We start from the raw sequence: 18,086 nt of genomic DNA, 5'->3' as shown, positions 1-18,086 counted from the left end.
ACTCCCTACTAACAATTTACTGATTTTAATGATTTTCTGACCAGGGCTGCTAAAAGGGCCCAGTTCTTCCACTGGGCCTAAACTGGAAAGGAATCTTTTATTTATTTATTTATTTTTTTATTTTTGACAGGCAGAGTGGATAGTGAGAGAGAGAGAGACAGAGAGAAAGGTCTTCCTTTTTGCCGTTGGTTCATCCTCCAATGGCCGCTGCGGACGGCGCATCTTGCTGATCTGAAGCCAGGAGCCAGGTGCTTCTCCTGGTCTCCCATGCGGGTTCAGGGCCCAAGCACTTGGGCCATCCTCCACTGCCTTCTCAGGCCATAGCAGAGAGCTGGCCTGGAAGAGGGGCAACCGGGATAGAATCCGGCACCCCAACTGGGACTAGAACCCGGTGTGCCGGTGCCGCAAGGCGGAGGATTAGCCTGTTAAGCCACGGCGCCGGCCAGGAATCTGTATTTCATTAAAAAAAAAGAGAGAGAGAGAGAGGAAGAGAGGGAGAGAGGGAGAGAGAGACATAGATAGACATGTGTTTCCTATCCACTGGTTCACTCCCCCAAATGCCTCTGATGGCTGGGCTGGGCCAGTGTTAGGTGGCAGCCAGGAGCCCAGGACCCACCCCGGTCTCCCCTGTGGGTGTCAGAGACCCAATTACTTGAGTTGCCTGCCAAAGTGTGCATTCACAGGAAGATGGAATTGAGAGCACAGCCAGGACTTGAACCCAGGGACTCTAATCTGGAATGTAGGCATCTTAACCAGTGTTTTTTAAAGATTTAATTGAAAGACAGAGTGACAGGGATGGGAGGATGAGAAGAGATCTTCCAACTGTTGGTTTATTAACCAAATGGCTGAAATAGCCGGAACTGGGCCAGGCCAGAGCCAGGTGTTGGAGGGAAAGAATATTAAAACCATGTACTCTATTTCCCAACTTACTACCTACTGTATGTCAGAGACCCAGCAGTGTTTACCATGACAGCTCCCAGAAAAGCTTTAGGGCTGGCAATCGTTTTTTTCCCCGTAAAAATAGAATTTAAGAAAAAAAAAAAAAAAAAAGACACTAGTTACTGAAGTTTGATGAACTTAAACTGAAGCTGATACATAACAGACTTAAATGAAAAGCTGAAAGTTGTAAAGACATTAAACACTTACTGAAGAGCTATTCTTAGCTGTGAGCATCCTTAGTTTCAGACATAATTCTTTGTGCCTCAATTCTCCACATATGGGGTAGAAGAAAACGAAGGAATGGAGGGAGGCCATAAAGGCAAGATAGTGGAACAGATTCTAGTTTATAAACAAAAAGAAAATCTCAGTGCTTCCTGTATCATCGGGTTGTCATAAAATGTGGAAACTGGCAGGATGGGGGCAGGGAGGGGCAAAAAAATCAATGATAAGGGGGTTGGCATCGGAGTGTAGTGGGTGAAGCTCTTCACCTATCACCTGCAACACCAGCATCCAATATGGGCACCGGTTCATGTCTCGTCTGTTCTATTTCCGATCCAGCTCCCTGCTAATGGCCTGGGAAAAGCAGTAGCAGACGGCCCAAGTGTTTGGGCCCCTGCCACCCATGTGAGAGACCTGGAGGAAGCTCCAGGCTCCTGGCTTCAGCCTGGCCCAGTCCTGGCCATGCGGCCACCTGAGGAGTGAACTAGTGAGTGGATGGAAGCTCTCTCTCTCTTTTTTATTTGTTTGAAAGGCAGAGTTACAGAAAGAGAGAGAGAGAGAGAGAGAGAGATTCCATTTGCTGGTTCACCTCCCCAAAAGGCTGCAACAGCCACAGCTGGGCTGCTCCAAACCCAGGAGCTAAGAGCTTCTTCTGGGTCTCCCACGAGGGTAATAGGGACCCAAACTTGGGCCACCTTCTGTGGTTTTCCCAAGTGCATTAGCAGGGAGCTGGATTGGAAGCTGAGAAATGAACTGGTGCTCATGTGGGATGACGGGGCTGAAGGCGGCAGCTTTAGCCGCCATGCCACAGCACTGGCCCCTAAACAAACGATTCTTAAAAAAAAAAAAAAAAAAAAAAAATTTACACAAGCCCCCAATTGAGGAATGAAGCTGTGATAGTAAAACTATAAGGTATCCACCGTAAGAGGGAAAGAAAAACAGAATGCTCTGCTGAAAATATTCAGTCCTGAATCTTGATGTGAATGGAAGGGGAGAGGGAGCGGGAGACATGAGGGTTGCAGGTGGGAGGGAAGTTATGGGGGGAGGGAAGGCCATTGTAATCCATAAACTGTACTTTGGAAATTTATATTTACTAGGTAAAAGTTAAAAAAAAAATATTCAGTCCTCTGCTTGCCGTGGTTTCAGAAAACAATAAAAGGGAGTAAACCACTGATGTCGGCAACAAGGACCAATCTTGAACATTAGGTTTAAGTGACAGTCACACTCAAAACAGCTACCTGTCACCTGACTCTAAGCAAAGTTCTGGAAAAGGCAAAATCATGAGGCCAGAAAATAGACCAGCGTTCACCAGAGGCTGGGCTGGAAGGAGAACTGGCTACGACGGGCACAGGGAAAGTTTGTGTCCTGACTGTGGTGGCAATGACTTGGCCATACACTGTCAAATCTCACGGAACTACCCACTCAGAAAGTTGAATTTTACTGATACAAATTATATTCCAATAAATCTTAAAAAACAAAGGTTAGAAAAAGCCAAAAGGATCATCCATCAGTTAAAATAACTTCCAACACCCAAGGATATGAATTAGCCTTTAATCTGATCATTTACTTTTCCTCCATGTGTTAAATTATAATAGAAAACCTCTAAAAATCACAATAAACTAAAGCCAAACAAAGGAAAGTGCTACCTTAACAGCACTGATGCAGTTTCCAAAGTTTGAGCATAACAATGCTGTGCATGTTTTAGGAGGACCCTGAAGGCACCACTTCAGAGATGGGAATTTCCCAACACTGAGCAAATGCAGTTTTAGCATTTTAAGTTTTTAGAATTAACAAGAAAAAAGAAAAAAAAAAAAAAACAACACAACTCACAGTCATTGGAGATCTGAAGAGTTGTAGTTACAGGATTTTTCAAAGTTGTTTTTTGTTTTAAACGACATTTCAAATTTTTCTGAGTGATCATGACGAATTATCGAGAGGGTTAAGGCCTCAAAGGAGTGGAAACAACACCTTCACCAGGTGCTGGCCCCACTGCCTGCAACCCTCTTCCTCACCATGAGTGAGAAATGTCACTTCATTTTCATACTGCCATATTTAGAACACACTTTCCATCTAATAAAAGAAAACATTTTATTTTCAGATACTAACACTAGAACAAGTATTAAGGTCCTTGTTAATAGGAATCCAGGTGATATTATGTGTAACTCAAGGGAAAGAAACCAAAACCAAAAAATGTCACCTCTACCTCTCAGATAAATAAAGAAGATAAAAATAATATTAAGATGGAGGGGGCATTTAGTTTAGCAGTTAAAAAGCCAGCTGGGGGCCAGTGCTGTGGTGTAGTGGGTCAAGCCACAGCCTGTGACACCGGCAACCCATATGGGTGCCAGTTCAAGTCCTGGCTGCTCCACTTCGATCCAGCTCCCTGCTAACAGCCTTGGAAAAGCAGAAGTGCTTGGACTCCTGCCACCCACATGGTAGACCTGGAAAAAGCTCCTGGCTCAGTCCTGGCTGTTGCAGCCACCTGGCGAGTGAAGCAGCTATGGAAGATCTCTTTCTGTCCTTGAAATGGGGGGGAAAAAAAAAAAAAAAAAAGGCCAGTTGTGATGCCCACATCCCACAGTGAAGTACCTGGGTTTGGTACCTGGCTCCAGCTCCTGACTTCAGCTTCCTGTTAATGGAAACTCCGGAGGACAGCTTCAGTGACTTAAGTAACTGGTTTTTTTTTTGACAGGCAGAGTGGACAGTGAGAGAGAGAGAGACAGAGAGAAAGGTCTTCCTTTGCCGTTGGTTCACCCTCCAATGGCCGCCGCGGCTGGCGCACTGCGGCCGGCGCACCGCGCTGATCCGAAGCCAGGAGCCAGGTGCTTCTCCTGGTCTCCCATGGGGTGCAGGGCCCAAGCACTTGGGCCATCCCCCACTGCCTTCCCAGGCCACAGCAGAGAGGTGGCCTGGAAGAGGGGCAACCGGGACAGAATCCGGCGCCCCGACCAGGACTAGAACCCGGTGTGCCAGCGCCACAAGGCGGAGGATTAGCCTAGTGAGCCACGGCGCTGGCCAGTAACTGGTTTTATGCCACTCTCCTAGGAGTCCTGGCTTGAGTTCCTGGCTCCTGGTTTCTGCCTCCCAGCCTTTGAGGGCAACTGAGGAGTGAACCAGCTGATACAAACGCTCTCTCACTTTCTACCTCCCAATTAAAGCAAACAAACCTACAGCCCTTAAAACATCACATTCCATGGAACACAAACATTTCCACTCACTGTTAAGACCACAGTTCTCTCTTATAAAAAATACTTCTATTTTATAAAAAGCTAATGAGATCTAGAGCAAAATAGTTAAGGTAAAACTCAAAATGCGAATGTGCAACACTGAATAATGTAAAAATTCCAACACAGGAATTTGTTAAATCAACACATTTGTATAAACCACAGTATTGAATACAGTTATGAGCCAACCTTAAATTAAATGTACTAAAACTAGATTAATCATATTTACAAAAAGAATCTAAGAATATATGATGATGATGGCCATGAATTTTTAAAGGTAGGCAATGTTTTTGAAGTCAGAAAATATTTTATTATCGTTGCTAGAATGAAGAACTTGGTCGACTCGTCCATACCTTTAACATCGGGGTCATCAATATGGGGCTCGAGATTTTCTATCATTTCTTCAAGTTCCTTTCTGGTGGCCATGGTAATGTTTGGAGAACCTGGCCTGGGGATTTCAGATGCTGCTTCTGGTCTCTCTGGGCTGAGGTTTTTCCCAATGTCCTGTTCAAGCTCCACATCTAGATCTATCTCAGGAAGAGGAGTCCTCCAGAAATGGAAAGAGTTGTACAGTTCCTGATCTAAGACGGCTGAATCCTGTGAGCTGCTGCCAACCTCTGGTCGAAATGCAGATTTGTAGTTACCAGGATTTTTATCCCTCTCACTACTGGCTGCTTCCTGATGAGATGCTGAGGACAAAGCACAAAGCTCCGAGCTGTCCACTGGAACACTCAATTCACTTGGGGAGTTCCTACACATCTCCGCAGCAGGCTCCTCTGCCGTGCGTTCCAGGCCGACACTGCAGGTTGTGACTCTGAGATCTGAAGGGACGTCCTCCGGCCTGAGGTGCACATCCTCTGGGACCTCTTGGTCTCTGATCCTTTTACATAATGTTTCATTTCAGAGGGAGGGAGGAAGAAAACAACATCAAAGTATAAAAATAATCACCAGGAGAAGAGATATTATATACAACTTTCTGGTAAATTACACATTCAAATTGAACAGTTATAATGCTTTTTCCATCAGTTTCTGTATTCAGAGATGCAAACACCTGTTAACTATTCAAACATTATCTATAAAATCGGAGGAGATATCGTGTAAGAATTCTAGGGATTATAATATCATGCAAATTTCAATACTAAATAACTAAATAGCACAGAAATGATTACAATGCATTTTAAGATATATACAATTTTTATTGTACTGCTACTTTGCTCCAATGACACAGCAGCAAGCTAAAAATTATAATCCATTTCCTTACATCAAAAAAGGTGGGGAAAAAAATCTATGCAACAGTAGAAGAGATACTGATTCACACTCACAGAGTATATTAAAATTTGTTCAAGTATAATTGAAAAATTAATTTGAGTCCTTCCACAACTTTCACTTCTACTCCCAAAGTTTTTTCCAAAATCACATGCTGACTTAACTGAAAAGGGCTTTTTACAAGTTCCCCAGTTAAGCCCACTGATTATTGATAGGTTTTATCTAAATGACCAAAGACAGCTTTATTAACTCTTGTATTTTATTTGACTCAATTAAATGTAACATCTTAGCATTTCCTGAACACCTACTAGGAGCCAGAAATGAACTCCGAACTGGGGATCCCAATGTTAATGAGATCTAGACCTTGCTTGGAGGCACACAGGAGAAGGAGCACAGAAGCGCATGACTGACGGCAGAGGCACAGGGGGAGGGGAGGCAAGGGGAATCACTGAGCTACTGAGGGAGCGACAGGAGCTGTGTTTACAAGAACTGTTGAGTATTCATGAGGCTGATGGGAAGGAAAAGGAATTCAGAAAAGAAAAAACAGCATACACAAAAGAAAGAGCTAGCGGAAAAGCCACAATGCATGCAGAAAACAAGTTTATAGCAGCTAACAAAGGGAAATGGGGGATGACAAGGATGAAAAATGTCACAAGGACATCATTACACGTGGAATGGAATTTATCCCATGTGCAATAGCAAATAATGTGGGAATTAAGGAAATCACATGAAAAGACTCCAAAAAGTTCAGAGAAAAATGGAATCAGAAGACAAGTTTATGTTGGTACAAAAAAATTTTGCAGTCCTGTGGTGAGTGTTTAGCCTAGCAATTAAGACACCTGCATTCCACATCACAGAGCCTGGGTTTGATCCTTGGGTCTGGCTCCTTATTCCCCACAGAAGACCCTCTGCTCTGCCTCTCCCTAATGCTGACTTTGAAACAAATTAATAAATAAATAAAGGCAGACACACACACACACATAAACACACAAACACAGCAAGAGAAAAGGAAGAAGTTCCCCATCCACTGGTTGACCTCTCGAATGACCAGCAACAGCCAGGGCAGGACTGGGTTGAATGGAAGCCATGAGTGGGTGGCAGAAACCCAATCACTTGCACTACCTCGGCTGCCTGCATTAGCAGGAAGCTGGAATCAGGCACCAGAGCCAGGACTCAAACCCAGTACTCCAATATGGGTTAGGAACATCTCATCTGGCAACTTAACTGCTAGGCCACACACTCACGCCCATTTGGTCCATGAAGACATATGTCTTTTCTTCTCCTTTTGTTATAAAGGACATTCATAGGATAACTGCTTTATTTTTAAAAAATATTTATCTATTTATTCGAAAGTCAGAATTAGAGAGAGAGAGAGAGAGAGAGGTCCTCCATCCGATGGTTCACTCCCCAGAAGGCTGCAATGGCTGGAGCTGCACCGATCCGAAGGCAGGAGCCAGAAGCTTCTTCCGGGTCTCCCATGCAGGTGCACGGACCCAAGGACTTGGGCCATCTTCTACTGCTATCCCAGGCCACAGCAGAGAGCTGGATTGGAAGAGGAGCGGACTAGAACTGGCGCCCATATGGGATGCTGGCACTTCAGGCCAGGGCGTTAACCTGCTGTGCCATAGCGCCGGCCCTAGAATAACTGGTTGACTCTGAATGGAATCTACAGATTAGGTAATAGTACTCTATCAATGGTAATTTCCTGATTTTGATAGTGGACTATAGCTATTTTTTAAAAGATTTATATGGGGGGGGCCCACACTGTGGCATAGTGGGTAAAGCTAACACCTGTAGTGCCAGCATACCATATGGGTACCGGCTGGAGTCCCTGTTGCTCCAATTCTGATCCAGTTCTCTGCTATGGCCTGGGAAAGCAAGAAAAGATGGTCCAAGTCCTTAGGCCCCTGTACCTAGAAGAAGCTCCTGGCTTCTGGCTTCAGATCAACTCAGCTCTGGCCATTGTGGCTACTCGGGGAGTGAACCAGTGGATGGAAGACCTCTCTCTCTCTCTGCCTCTAACTCTGCTTTTCCAATCAAATCCATAAATCTTAAAAAAAAAAAAGATTTACTTGGGGGCCCACCCTGGTGTGTAGCAGGTAAAGCTGCTGCTTGTGGTGCCTGCATCCCATACAGGCACTGGTTCGAGACATGGCTGCTCCATTTTTGATCCAGTTCCCTGCTAATGTGCCTGAGAGAGCAGCAGAAGATGGCCCAAGTACCTGGGCCCCTGCACTCATGTGGGAGACCTAGAAGAAGTCCTTGCTCCTGGCTTAGGATCAGCCCAAAGATTATTTTTTAAATTAATTAATTAATTAATTCTAAAGGGAGAGCAAGGGGGTGGGAGAGAGATCTTTGTTCCAGTAGTTTACTCCTCAAATGACTGCCAACAGCCAGGGCTGAGCCAGGACAAAGCCAGGAGCCTGGAACTCCACCCCTCCACATGAGGGAGAAGGGATCCAGATACTTGGGGCCATCTTCTGCTACTTTCCCAGGAATATTAAAAGGGAGTGTGATGGCCGGCGCCGCGGCTCACTAGGCTAATCCTCTACCTACAGCGCTGGCACCCCAGGTTCTAGTCCCGGTCGGGGCACTGGATTCTGTCCCGGTCGTTCCTCTTCCTGTCCAGCTCTCTGCTGTGGCCCGGGAAGGCAGTGGAGGATGGCCCAAGTGCTTGGGCCCTGTACCCCATGGGAAACCAGGAGAAGCACCTGGCTCCTGGCTTCGGATCAGCGCAGTGCACCGGCCACAGTGGCCATTGTGGGGTGAACCAACGGCAAAGGAAGACCTTTCTCTTTCTCTTTCTCTCTCTCTCTCTGCCTGTCAAAAAAATAAATAAATAAAAAATACAGGGAGTGTGATGAGAAGTGTAGTAGCTGGGATTTGAACTGGTACTCTTACAACTATGTTCTAATGTCATATGTTTTGAGGCAATATTCAGTGGTATTTAAGAGTGTTAAAAAGAAATAACATGTCTTGGGGCCGGCGCTATGGCACAGCGGGCTAACGCCCTGGCCTGAAGTGCTCGCATCCCATATGGGCGCCAGTTCGAAACCTGGCTGCTCTCTGCTATGGCCTGGGAAAGCAGAAGTTCTCGGGCCCCTGCACCCGTGTGGGAGACCTGGAAGAAGCTCCTGGCTCCTGGCTTCAGATGGCCCAGCTTCAGCCTTTGCAGCTAATTGGGGGAGTGAACCATCAGATGGAAGACCCCTCTCTCTCTCTCTCTCTCTCTCTGCCTCTCCTCTACCCTCTCTGTTTAAGTCTGACTTTCAAATAAATAAATAAATTTCTCTGAAAATAAATAGCATGTCTAAAACATTCTTAAAGAGTTCTCAAAAAAAGTTATAATTGCTTTATTCAGAAATATGGTAAAATATTAGTATTTGGAGAATCTGTGTAAGGGTATACAGAATTCATGAAACTTTCATTTAAGACACAGAAAAAATAACCTAAAAGGTCATTTAGTATATACAATTATTCCAGAGGATTGAAGTCCCTTGATCACTATCTCAGCCTCAGGGTTAAGATTAAATTTTAATACTCTTAGCAGCAAAGACAAAAGGAAAATTGTCAGGTAATTTCATTTGTCTAAAAAATACAATGCATTAGCTTCTTAAAACTTAAAACTTGTAATACGGTTTTTAAGAGAAAACTAGAAGATACACACACACAAATCTCTAGTTACTAAATTCTGGGAGGAACTACTGCATGCACGGCTTCAACCTGTCAAAAGTAAAAATTCTCTAAATTTTGCTTCTTCCTAGAGCCGGGTAACATTCAAGCTGCTAAATGCCAAATACCGATATTGTCAATCACCAGATTTGTTTTTTTATTCTATTTATTTGAAAGGCAGAGAGACAGACAGATAGACAGAGATCTCTCATCTCCTGGTTGATTCCCCAAATGGCCACATTAGCAGGGGCTGAGCCAGGTCAAACACAGCAGCCAGAAATTCAATCCAGGTCTACCATGTGGGTGGCATGGATCCAAATACCTGGGCCGTCACTGCTGACCGCAAGGGTGCATCCGAGCAGAAAGCTGGAATTGGAGCTGAGCCAGGACTCACACCCATATGGGATGCAGACATCCCGAGTGGTGTCTTAACTGCTACACCTAATGCTCACTCCAATCTAATGCTACTGCATAAAACAAAAGCCATTGTGAAATTTCACTGTGAAATTAAGACATAAGACTCTACATGAGAGACTTATTCTATCTCCTAAGAGCACCAGAGGGCAGGTCAGAAGTTTTTCAAAAAGAATTGTAAACTTCTTTTTGTACCCACAGAGTCAGAAAATTGAGTGTAGGTATTTCAAAGAGAAAACAGATTGTGGAACATCTGGTTACAGCAGCACTGTGTCCTGAGTTGAAAGCGAAGCTAACTTGCCAGCATACACTTTCCAAGTTCTGCTGGATGAAGTTTTAACATTAATGAAATGCTTCCAAGTCTGTGCCAATAATCAACTTTATTTTCACATAACTGGCATTATGTTAGGTTGACCAAAAACAGCCTAAGTGGTTTGGTTACTTCAGGTTTGTCGCATGAAATCCACATTTTCTCAGAATAATTCATAATGTGTCAGGCCTAGTGACAATGTTCATATAAGGATGAGCTTGGAGCCTAGTGGATGACATAAACAAATGCATAATTAAAAAGATACGATTCGGTCGGCGCAGTGGCTTAACAGGCTAATCCTCCACCTTGCGGCGCCGGCACACCGGGTTCTAGTCTCGGTTGGGGTGCTGGATTCTATCCCGGTTGCCTCTCTTCCAGGCCAGCTCTCTGCTGTGGCCTGGGAAGGCAGTGGAGGATGGCCCAAGTGCTTGGGCCCTGAACCCGCATGGGAGACCAGGAGAAGCACCTGGCTCCTGGCTTCGGATCAGCGAGATGCGCCGGCCGCAGCGGCCATTGGAGGGTGAACCAACGGCAAAAAGGAAGACCTTTCTCTCTGTGTCTCTCTCTCTCTCTCACTATCCACTCTGCCTGTAAAAAAAAAAAAAAAGATTTAAAAAGATACGATTCAAGATCAGTGCTCTCATCCTAGTGCTACTGACAGCAAAAGACAAAAGCTCTGAATTTCTTGGAAAAGTCAGGAAAGGATTCTTACAGGTGATGAGTCTAGAGACGCCAACACTCTGATAATCTGGACTAAATGAGTGCACAGGCGGACAGGGCAGCTTCCCAACAGACAGTGGCAAGAACACAAAACAGGGCAGACCAAGCTCACAGCATGTGCGGAGGACAATCTAATGGTTTCACTGGACACGGAAGAGAAGGCTTATTTTTACATAGTCGTAAAGTGCTAATTTGCACATTTAACTTTGTTTCTGGTAAGAGTCTTTATCAACACTTTTAGAGAGGCACTGCCTGCCTAACCCAGGATGAGTGAGAGATACACCTAATGTAAACGGTCAAGCGTTTGTAAGCAATAAATGCTCCAAAGAGAAGTGGGTGACAGTAAATGTTTCCAGAGCCAGCTGAAGCACCACACAATGAATACACAATAGTGGAAATATACTAACAAGAGCTTGCTAACTTTGTATTTGTTTGAGAAAGCTGAATCCGGGGAAACTGAAAGAATTTTGAGAACAGGAATCAAGTTCTAGCTTCCCATCTGGTTCATAGTAGGTGCTCAGTTAATGTTCGCATGCTCAATCATCTTAAAAAACAGCACAACAGCTTTCAGATGGCTTAAAAAACAAAAGCCAGTGCAGTATTTAAGAAGAGCAAAAAACTAATGTTCTTGGAACGAAATAATACATAGGACTACTTCATGAAACTGGGACATCAAATTTTCACCATATTTAATACAACTCCTTCCGTAGCCAGGAACTCATCTCTTCCCTCTACCACATCATTAACACAAGTCAATAAAGTCCAATAATACGGCGAAAGTCCAACACTGTGAACAGAACTGACTTGACAATAAAACATACCTCATTATAATGGAAGGAGAACTAAGGAAATTAAGTATCTTGCTATGTACAGGCACTAGGCAAACACAGCCTTGACAGCCACACCAACTGTTTTTAATCAATAAAATTTTATTGGCACACAGCTCCACCCATCTGTTTATGTAATGCTGATGGCTGCTTTCACACCACAAAGGCAGAGTGTTTGTGACAGAGAATGAAAATATTTGCTGTCCGGCCTTTCACAGAAAAGCACGCCATCTTCTGTCTCTTACAATTCTCTGGAAACTTATGCTCTCTTACTTGACCCTCTCTAGATTTAAAATAAATAAAAGTTACACAATGATCTTCAATACACTTGAATACAAAATACAGCAGTACACTGACTTCACAAATGAAAAACAGAAAATATTTCCCCCATCATCATTTGTGTCAAACTCCTTGCCGCAGTTCATTTCAAAGGAACCAACAGGCATGGCAGGCTAGGGAGACAGGTGCAGAGTGATTTTTCTTCCTTTACAAAAAAACAGTACCTCAGGTATGTTTGGCTATTCAGCAGGAAAGTAGGAAAACGGGCAAAAAGTTAAAACAAGGCAGCAGAGAAGAAAGGAAGAACTGCCAAATCAAAACACCAAGAAAGCAAGTATCACAGAATCAAGACCTACAGAAGAAAATATCCATTAGCATCACAGGGAAGGACAAGACACCAACACAACTCTATCATTACTGTAGGGATTGTTCCAGAACATGTACTCAGGTAAAGTGCATAACATTGAAAGTCTATGCACATCTCTCATGCACTAAGTCTGAACTGTGTTTTCCCTAAGAATATAATAAACTACAAACACTAATTTGTTTGTAGTTTGTATTTTGATAGAAAATTCATAATGTGAGAAAAATGCCAAAATAAAACTCAGAGTTAACTCTTTAAGCTTTATTTTAAAATGCGGCTGCCCTATTAGATTAACATGGTTAAAAACTCGATATTCTAGTCAGTAACTACATTAATTTGGTACTAATCATTAAAAATGTTTTCCCTCTCATTTGATAGATCACATTCATCATCATGTAGACAAAGAATCCAAGATCCACAACTGAACTGACTGAAAAGGGAAAATAATAGACAGAATCAGACAACATATTCCTAAAGTAGACTTCTTAAAAACAAATTTTTAAATTATGCAACAATTAACCCTGTTAATCCTAAATATCAATAAATAGCTCAGTAAGTAATTTATTAAATCAGTTTATTCAAATGTTACACAATCTACCACATAGTATTCCATGTGCCAGGAACTAATCAAGGTAGATTAAATGCATCTCCACATTCATTACACAACACAAGGGACAACAAACAAATGCATTTAAAATGAAACTGTCAAAATAGTCACCAATTTTTACATCAAAGAGGAGCAATCAACTCTCCAAAAAAGAACACTTGTTGTAAAATAGTGGAAATGATGTTTACAAGAAGTAAATTTAGAAAACAGTAAAATTGGAAAACAAAGTTTTAAAATAATACCTAGTTTTGTCTTCTACTGAGATATCCTCTGAACTTTTGCTTTCTTCTTTAAAATACTGGCCTGAGCTAGATGGATTAGCAAAAGTGGAAATGAAGGGTCCCAGAGACTGAAATGCTGCTTGGCGAACCTAGGAAGAAAAACAGGACAATAATAAACATATGAATAGAGAGTTATATTTTTACATATATGCATGCATGTATATTTATACACACAGATTTATACATATTTTAATAATCAACTTTTCATACACCGAAGTCAAACCATGTATAGAATAATAAAGCATTTTCTTAAAAAAAAAGATTTGAAAGGCACAATTACAGAGGCAGAGGGAGAGACAGAGAGAACAATGTTTCATCTACTGGTTTACTCTCTAAATGGCCACAATGTCCAGGGCTAGGTCAGGGTGAAGCACGGGCTTGGGCCATCTTCTGCTGCCTCCACAGGGAGCTGGATGGGAAGTGGAGCAGTAGGTACTCAAACCAATGTTCATTCGGGATGCTGGCATCAAAGCATTTCAAAATGAAACCCAGATTCAGAACCATGGTCCTGGGACGAATCTAATTCTTCCTCCTCTCCAGCTCTCAGTCACAGGGTTTTGTGTTATTCAGCTGGCCCCCCAGCTACTCAGCAAGCATGGTTAAGAGTAAGGGGTTTCCCTTACGGAACAGAGGCTCTGCTTCAAGTGTGGCATGTTGAGAACCTAGGGTCTCTATCAGCGCTGCAGCAGCTCCTTAGGCAGCTGTTTTCCCCCAGGAGAGAGAAGCCAAGAGACTTTCATAGTACTAGCCTCCTACCCAGCCAAGACCCTGTCATCCTAAGGTGACTATGGACATACCCAAAGCCATGCTTCCTAGAGGGAGCAAACACTTTACTGAAGTAGTCTAGCCAATCACTAAGCCAACAGGCAAATAAGCAATGGAGTGGGCATGACCAGAATCCAAGTTGTTACATTGTATTATCTAAAATGTTCAGCTTCCAGGACTGGTTTCCAACAGCAAGCCAAGCCACCACTTGCAATGCCAGCATCCCATATCAAGAGTGCCAGTCTGAGTCCTGCTACTCTGCTTCTGCTTCAGCTTCCTATTAACATGACTGGGAAGATAGCGAAAGATGGCCCAAATACTTGAGCCCCTGCCTCTTGGCTTTGGCCTGCCCCAAAATGGCTGTAGTGGCCATTTTGGAAGAGAGTCAGTGGATCCAGGGTTTCTCTTTGTCACTCTCATTCTGTTGCTCTGTTTTCAAATAAATAAATATTTTTTTAAAAATAAATAAAATGTTCAGTTTTGAACAGAAAATACAAAGGATGCAAAAAAAAAAATCCATTCACGGGGGGAGAAAAAAAAACCACAGGCAACAGAAATTATTTGTGAGACCAATCAGATTTTGGACTTAAAGACTTCAAGTAGCCATTATAAATACTTTTGCAGAACTAAAGGAAATCACAACTTAAAAAGTAAAAGAAGGTACAAGGACAATGTTGCATCAAACAGAGATTCTTATAGAGAGAAAGCATAAAAAAATTCTGGTGCTGAAATGTACAACTAAAGTTAAGAAATTCACTGTCCAAGCTCAATATCAGATTTGAACTGGTGAAAAAGACGGAACAATAAAGATCACAAAAGATAGACAGGGAAAAACAAATGAGGAAAAACAAATAGATCCTCAGAGAAGTAAATGTAGGAGAGACCATTAAGAACATTACCCAATGTATTATGGGGATACTAGAGGAACAGAAAAGAGAAGCCATATTTGAAGAAATGATGGCTCAAAACTTCCCAAGTTTATGGAAAAATAATAACCTTCTCATCCAGGAAGCTCAATGAACTCCAAGTAGAACAAACTAAGAGAGATCCACAAATGATTATATCATAGGAAAAATTCTCAAAGTCAAGGCAAGGAGAAAATTCAGAAAGCAGTGAGAGGAAAATGACACATCACTTAGGAGGGCTCCCCAGTAAGATTAATAGCCAATGTCTCAGCAGAAAGGAGGCTAGAGGCAGTAGAACAACACATTCAAGGTGCTCAAAGAAAAAACTGTCAACCAAGACTTCTATATTCAGCAAGCCTATCTTTCTAAAATTGAAGGTGAAATAAGGACATCCCTAGAAAAACAAAAGCTGAGAATTTGTTATCAGGAGATCCACATTACAAGAAATACTAATAAAAGTTCTTCAGATTGAAAGGGAGTAGCTCCAGATAGTAATTCACAGAAAGAAGAAAAGACTACAAAATGTACCCTTGCCCCTCAAGACCCTAGAAAAATATGTGCAAGCTCAACCCAAAGCAAGCAGAAGGGACAATATAATAAAGACTAGGGTGGAAATTACTGAAATAGCAGAGAAATACAGAAATATCAGTGAAACCAAAGTTGGCTCTTTAAAAAGATTAACAAAATTGACAAACCCTTTAGTAGACTGGCCAAGAAATAGACCTAAGACTCAAATTACTCAAATCCCAAATCACAGAAGGGGCATAGATTATTGACTTCACAGAAATACAGAGGAATACCATAGATGACAGGATACCAACAAATTAGGTAACTCAGATGAAATGGACAAACTGTTAGAACAAGAGACTACTGACTCAAAAAGAAGACAGCCTGAATATACCCACATAAAGTGAAGGGACTCAATCTGCATTTTTGAAACTACACACACAAAGCAAAGTCTAGACCCAGATGACTTCACCGCTGAATTCTACCAAACACTGAAAGAATATCAATTCTTTACAAACTCAGAAAAACAAACAAAAAGTGCCACAGAAGAGGGAACACTTTTCAACTCATTTTACGAAGCCACTGATAACCAAAGCAGACAAAGCCACCACAAGAAGACTATATACCAATACTTCTTATGATATGCATACAAAAACCCTCAATATACTATAAGCAAACTGAATCCAGCGACATATAAAAAGAATTATACACTATGACACGTGGAACTAATTCTAGGATAGTAAAGTGGTTTAATATCTAAAAATCAAATAATGTATTATGCCAATGAAATGAAAATCAACATGATTTATATTTGTAAACACATTTTGTGGGTCTGGCATCGTAGTTCAGTAGGATAAGCCACAGCCTGCTATGCTGATGTCCCACATGGGTACCAGTTCAAGTCCTGGCTACTTGCTCCATTTTTTTTTTTTTTTTTCTTTTTGACAGGCAGAGTGGACAGTGAGAGAGAGACAGAGAGAAAGGTCTTCCTTTTGCCGTTGGTTCACCCTACAATGGCCGCCGTGGCTGGCGCACTGCGGCCGGCGCACCGCGCTGATCTGATGGCAGGAGCCAGGTGCTTCTCCTGGTCTCCCATGGGGTGCAGGGCCCAAGGACTTGGGCCATCCTCCACTGCACTCCCTGGCCACAGCAGAGAGCTGGCCTGGAAGAGGGGCAACCGGGACAGGATCGGTGCCCCAACCGGGACTAGAACCCAGTGTGCCGGCGCCGCAAGGCGGAGGATTAGCCTAGTGAGCCGCGGCGCCGGCCTACTTGCTCCACTTTTGATCCAGATTCCTGCTAAGGAGCCTGGAAAAGCATTGAAGATGACCCAAGTGCTTGGGCCTCCTGTCACCCACATGGAAGACCTAGATGAAGTTCCTAGCTCATGGCTTCAGCTTGGTGCAACCCCAGCCATTGCTGACATCTGAGAAGTAGCCCATCAGATGGAAGATATCTATCTCTCTCTCTCTCTCCTTTTCCCTTTATAACACTGCCTTTCAAATAAATAAGTTGGAAAAAAAAATTAAAGAATGAAAGAGAGGGAGTGGAAGAAAGGAAAAAGAAATCTTAAAAAGAAGACATTTAGTCTGGCTACAAAAAACAAATTATTAATAACTCCATCTGGGTCTTTCACATAGGTGCAGGGCCCCAAGCACTTGAGCCATCTTGCTACTTTCCCAGTCCAATAGCAGGGAGCTGGATCAGAAGTGGAGCAACTCAGACTCAAATTAGTGTTTATATGAGATGCCAGTGTCGCAGGCAGTGGCTGAACTGACTAAGGCACAACACTGGTCCCATAAATTATTTCTTAAATGATGAACTCCTGTTTACTTTAAAGCATACTAAATTGTACTATTTTATTAAAATGATACTCAAACAAAAACCTACCCAACGTGAAGGATCACTGATCAAATTAATAAATAGTGCTGATAGCTTAGTCCTCCGAATCTCTTGACATGTTGCACACGAAACTGCCATGAAACACTCAGCACAAGCCTTTCGGACTCCCCACACATTATCAGAACAAAGTTGGAAAAACCTGGGCAGCTACGCAAGAGGACAGGATCTTTGTTAGTCAAACAAATACAGTTAGATTTCAGCAGTTTCTTCTCTTTCAAATGCTGCTTCCATAGTGTTTAAAATAATGGATTTTCTTAAAAAGTATAAAAACCATTTAATTTCAACACTTAGTAATTTCTAATTAATCACAACTAATGCATAACTGAACATGCAAAAGCACAGACATTCTCAACATAGTTTACTGTTATTCAAGAGTTTGTACTTCAACTTATTTTGTCTAACAAATGGTTTCAGAAACTTTTTGAATACTAACTTGTAAAGTGAGCGCATACATTCCATGTACAACTGTTTTAAACTAGTTTGCTGTAGATTTCATGTGCCACCAAAGTGCTTGAAGGTTGCAATAAAATTAAAGATTCAACTGAATAAATAAGAACTCATATACTTAATAGAAATGGGAAAGATAAAAATGAATTAAAGTTTCTCCCACATATCTGTATTTTTAACTGTCCTTGTGAAAGTACAATTCATGTACCAGATTACAGAAACTTAATTAAAACTCCTAAACTCAAAGTTATCCCTATCCTTCTGCTCTACACTCAGGAGATGACGTTAATAAACTCTGGGGTACAGATACTATGTTAAACTTCGCGTGCAATAAGTAATATTGCTTACTCTTTTGCATCTGCGACACTTACCAGCATTTCCTCAGTGGCTTGCTGGCCAACTACACTGCAAATATCTCCAAAATTGGCAGCACAGACC

The 18,086-nt window shown here is 42.4% G+C and overlaps 1 protein-coding gene across 5 annotated transcripts in view; it reads right to left on the bottom strand.

Annotated features, from left to right (window-relative positions):
• Positions 1 to 18,086, bottom strand: part of PPP4R1 (protein phosphatase 4 regulatory subunit 1) — an 85,193-nt gene that overhangs the window by 17,447 nt on the left and 49,660 nt on the right. For all 5 annotated transcript variants that reach the window (XM_062201362.1, XM_062201358.1, XM_062201361.1 and 2 more), the window contains 4 exons: positions 18,020 to 18,085; positions 17,190 to 17,348; positions 13,084 to 13,211; positions 4,736 to 5,262 (listed from right to left, as the gene is read on the bottom strand). In XM_062201362.1, the coding sequence (XP_062057346.1) occupies positions 4,736 to 5,262; positions 13,084 to 13,211; positions 17,190 to 17,348; positions 18,020 to 18,085 (880 nt within the window). The remainder of the gene's footprint in view (positions 1 to 4,735; positions 5,263 to 13,083; positions 13,212 to 17,189; positions 17,349 to 18,019; position 18,086) is intronic.

This window comes from Lepus europaeus, chromosome 9, assembly GCF_033115175.1.
Source record: "Lepus europaeus isolate LE1 chromosome 9, mLepTim1.pri, whole genome shotgun sequence".
Lineage (NCBI taxonomy): Eukaryota > Metazoa > Chordata > Mammalia > Lagomorpha > Leporidae > Lepus > Lepus europaeus.
This window is presented reverse-complemented; position numbering and strand designations above follow the sequence as displayed.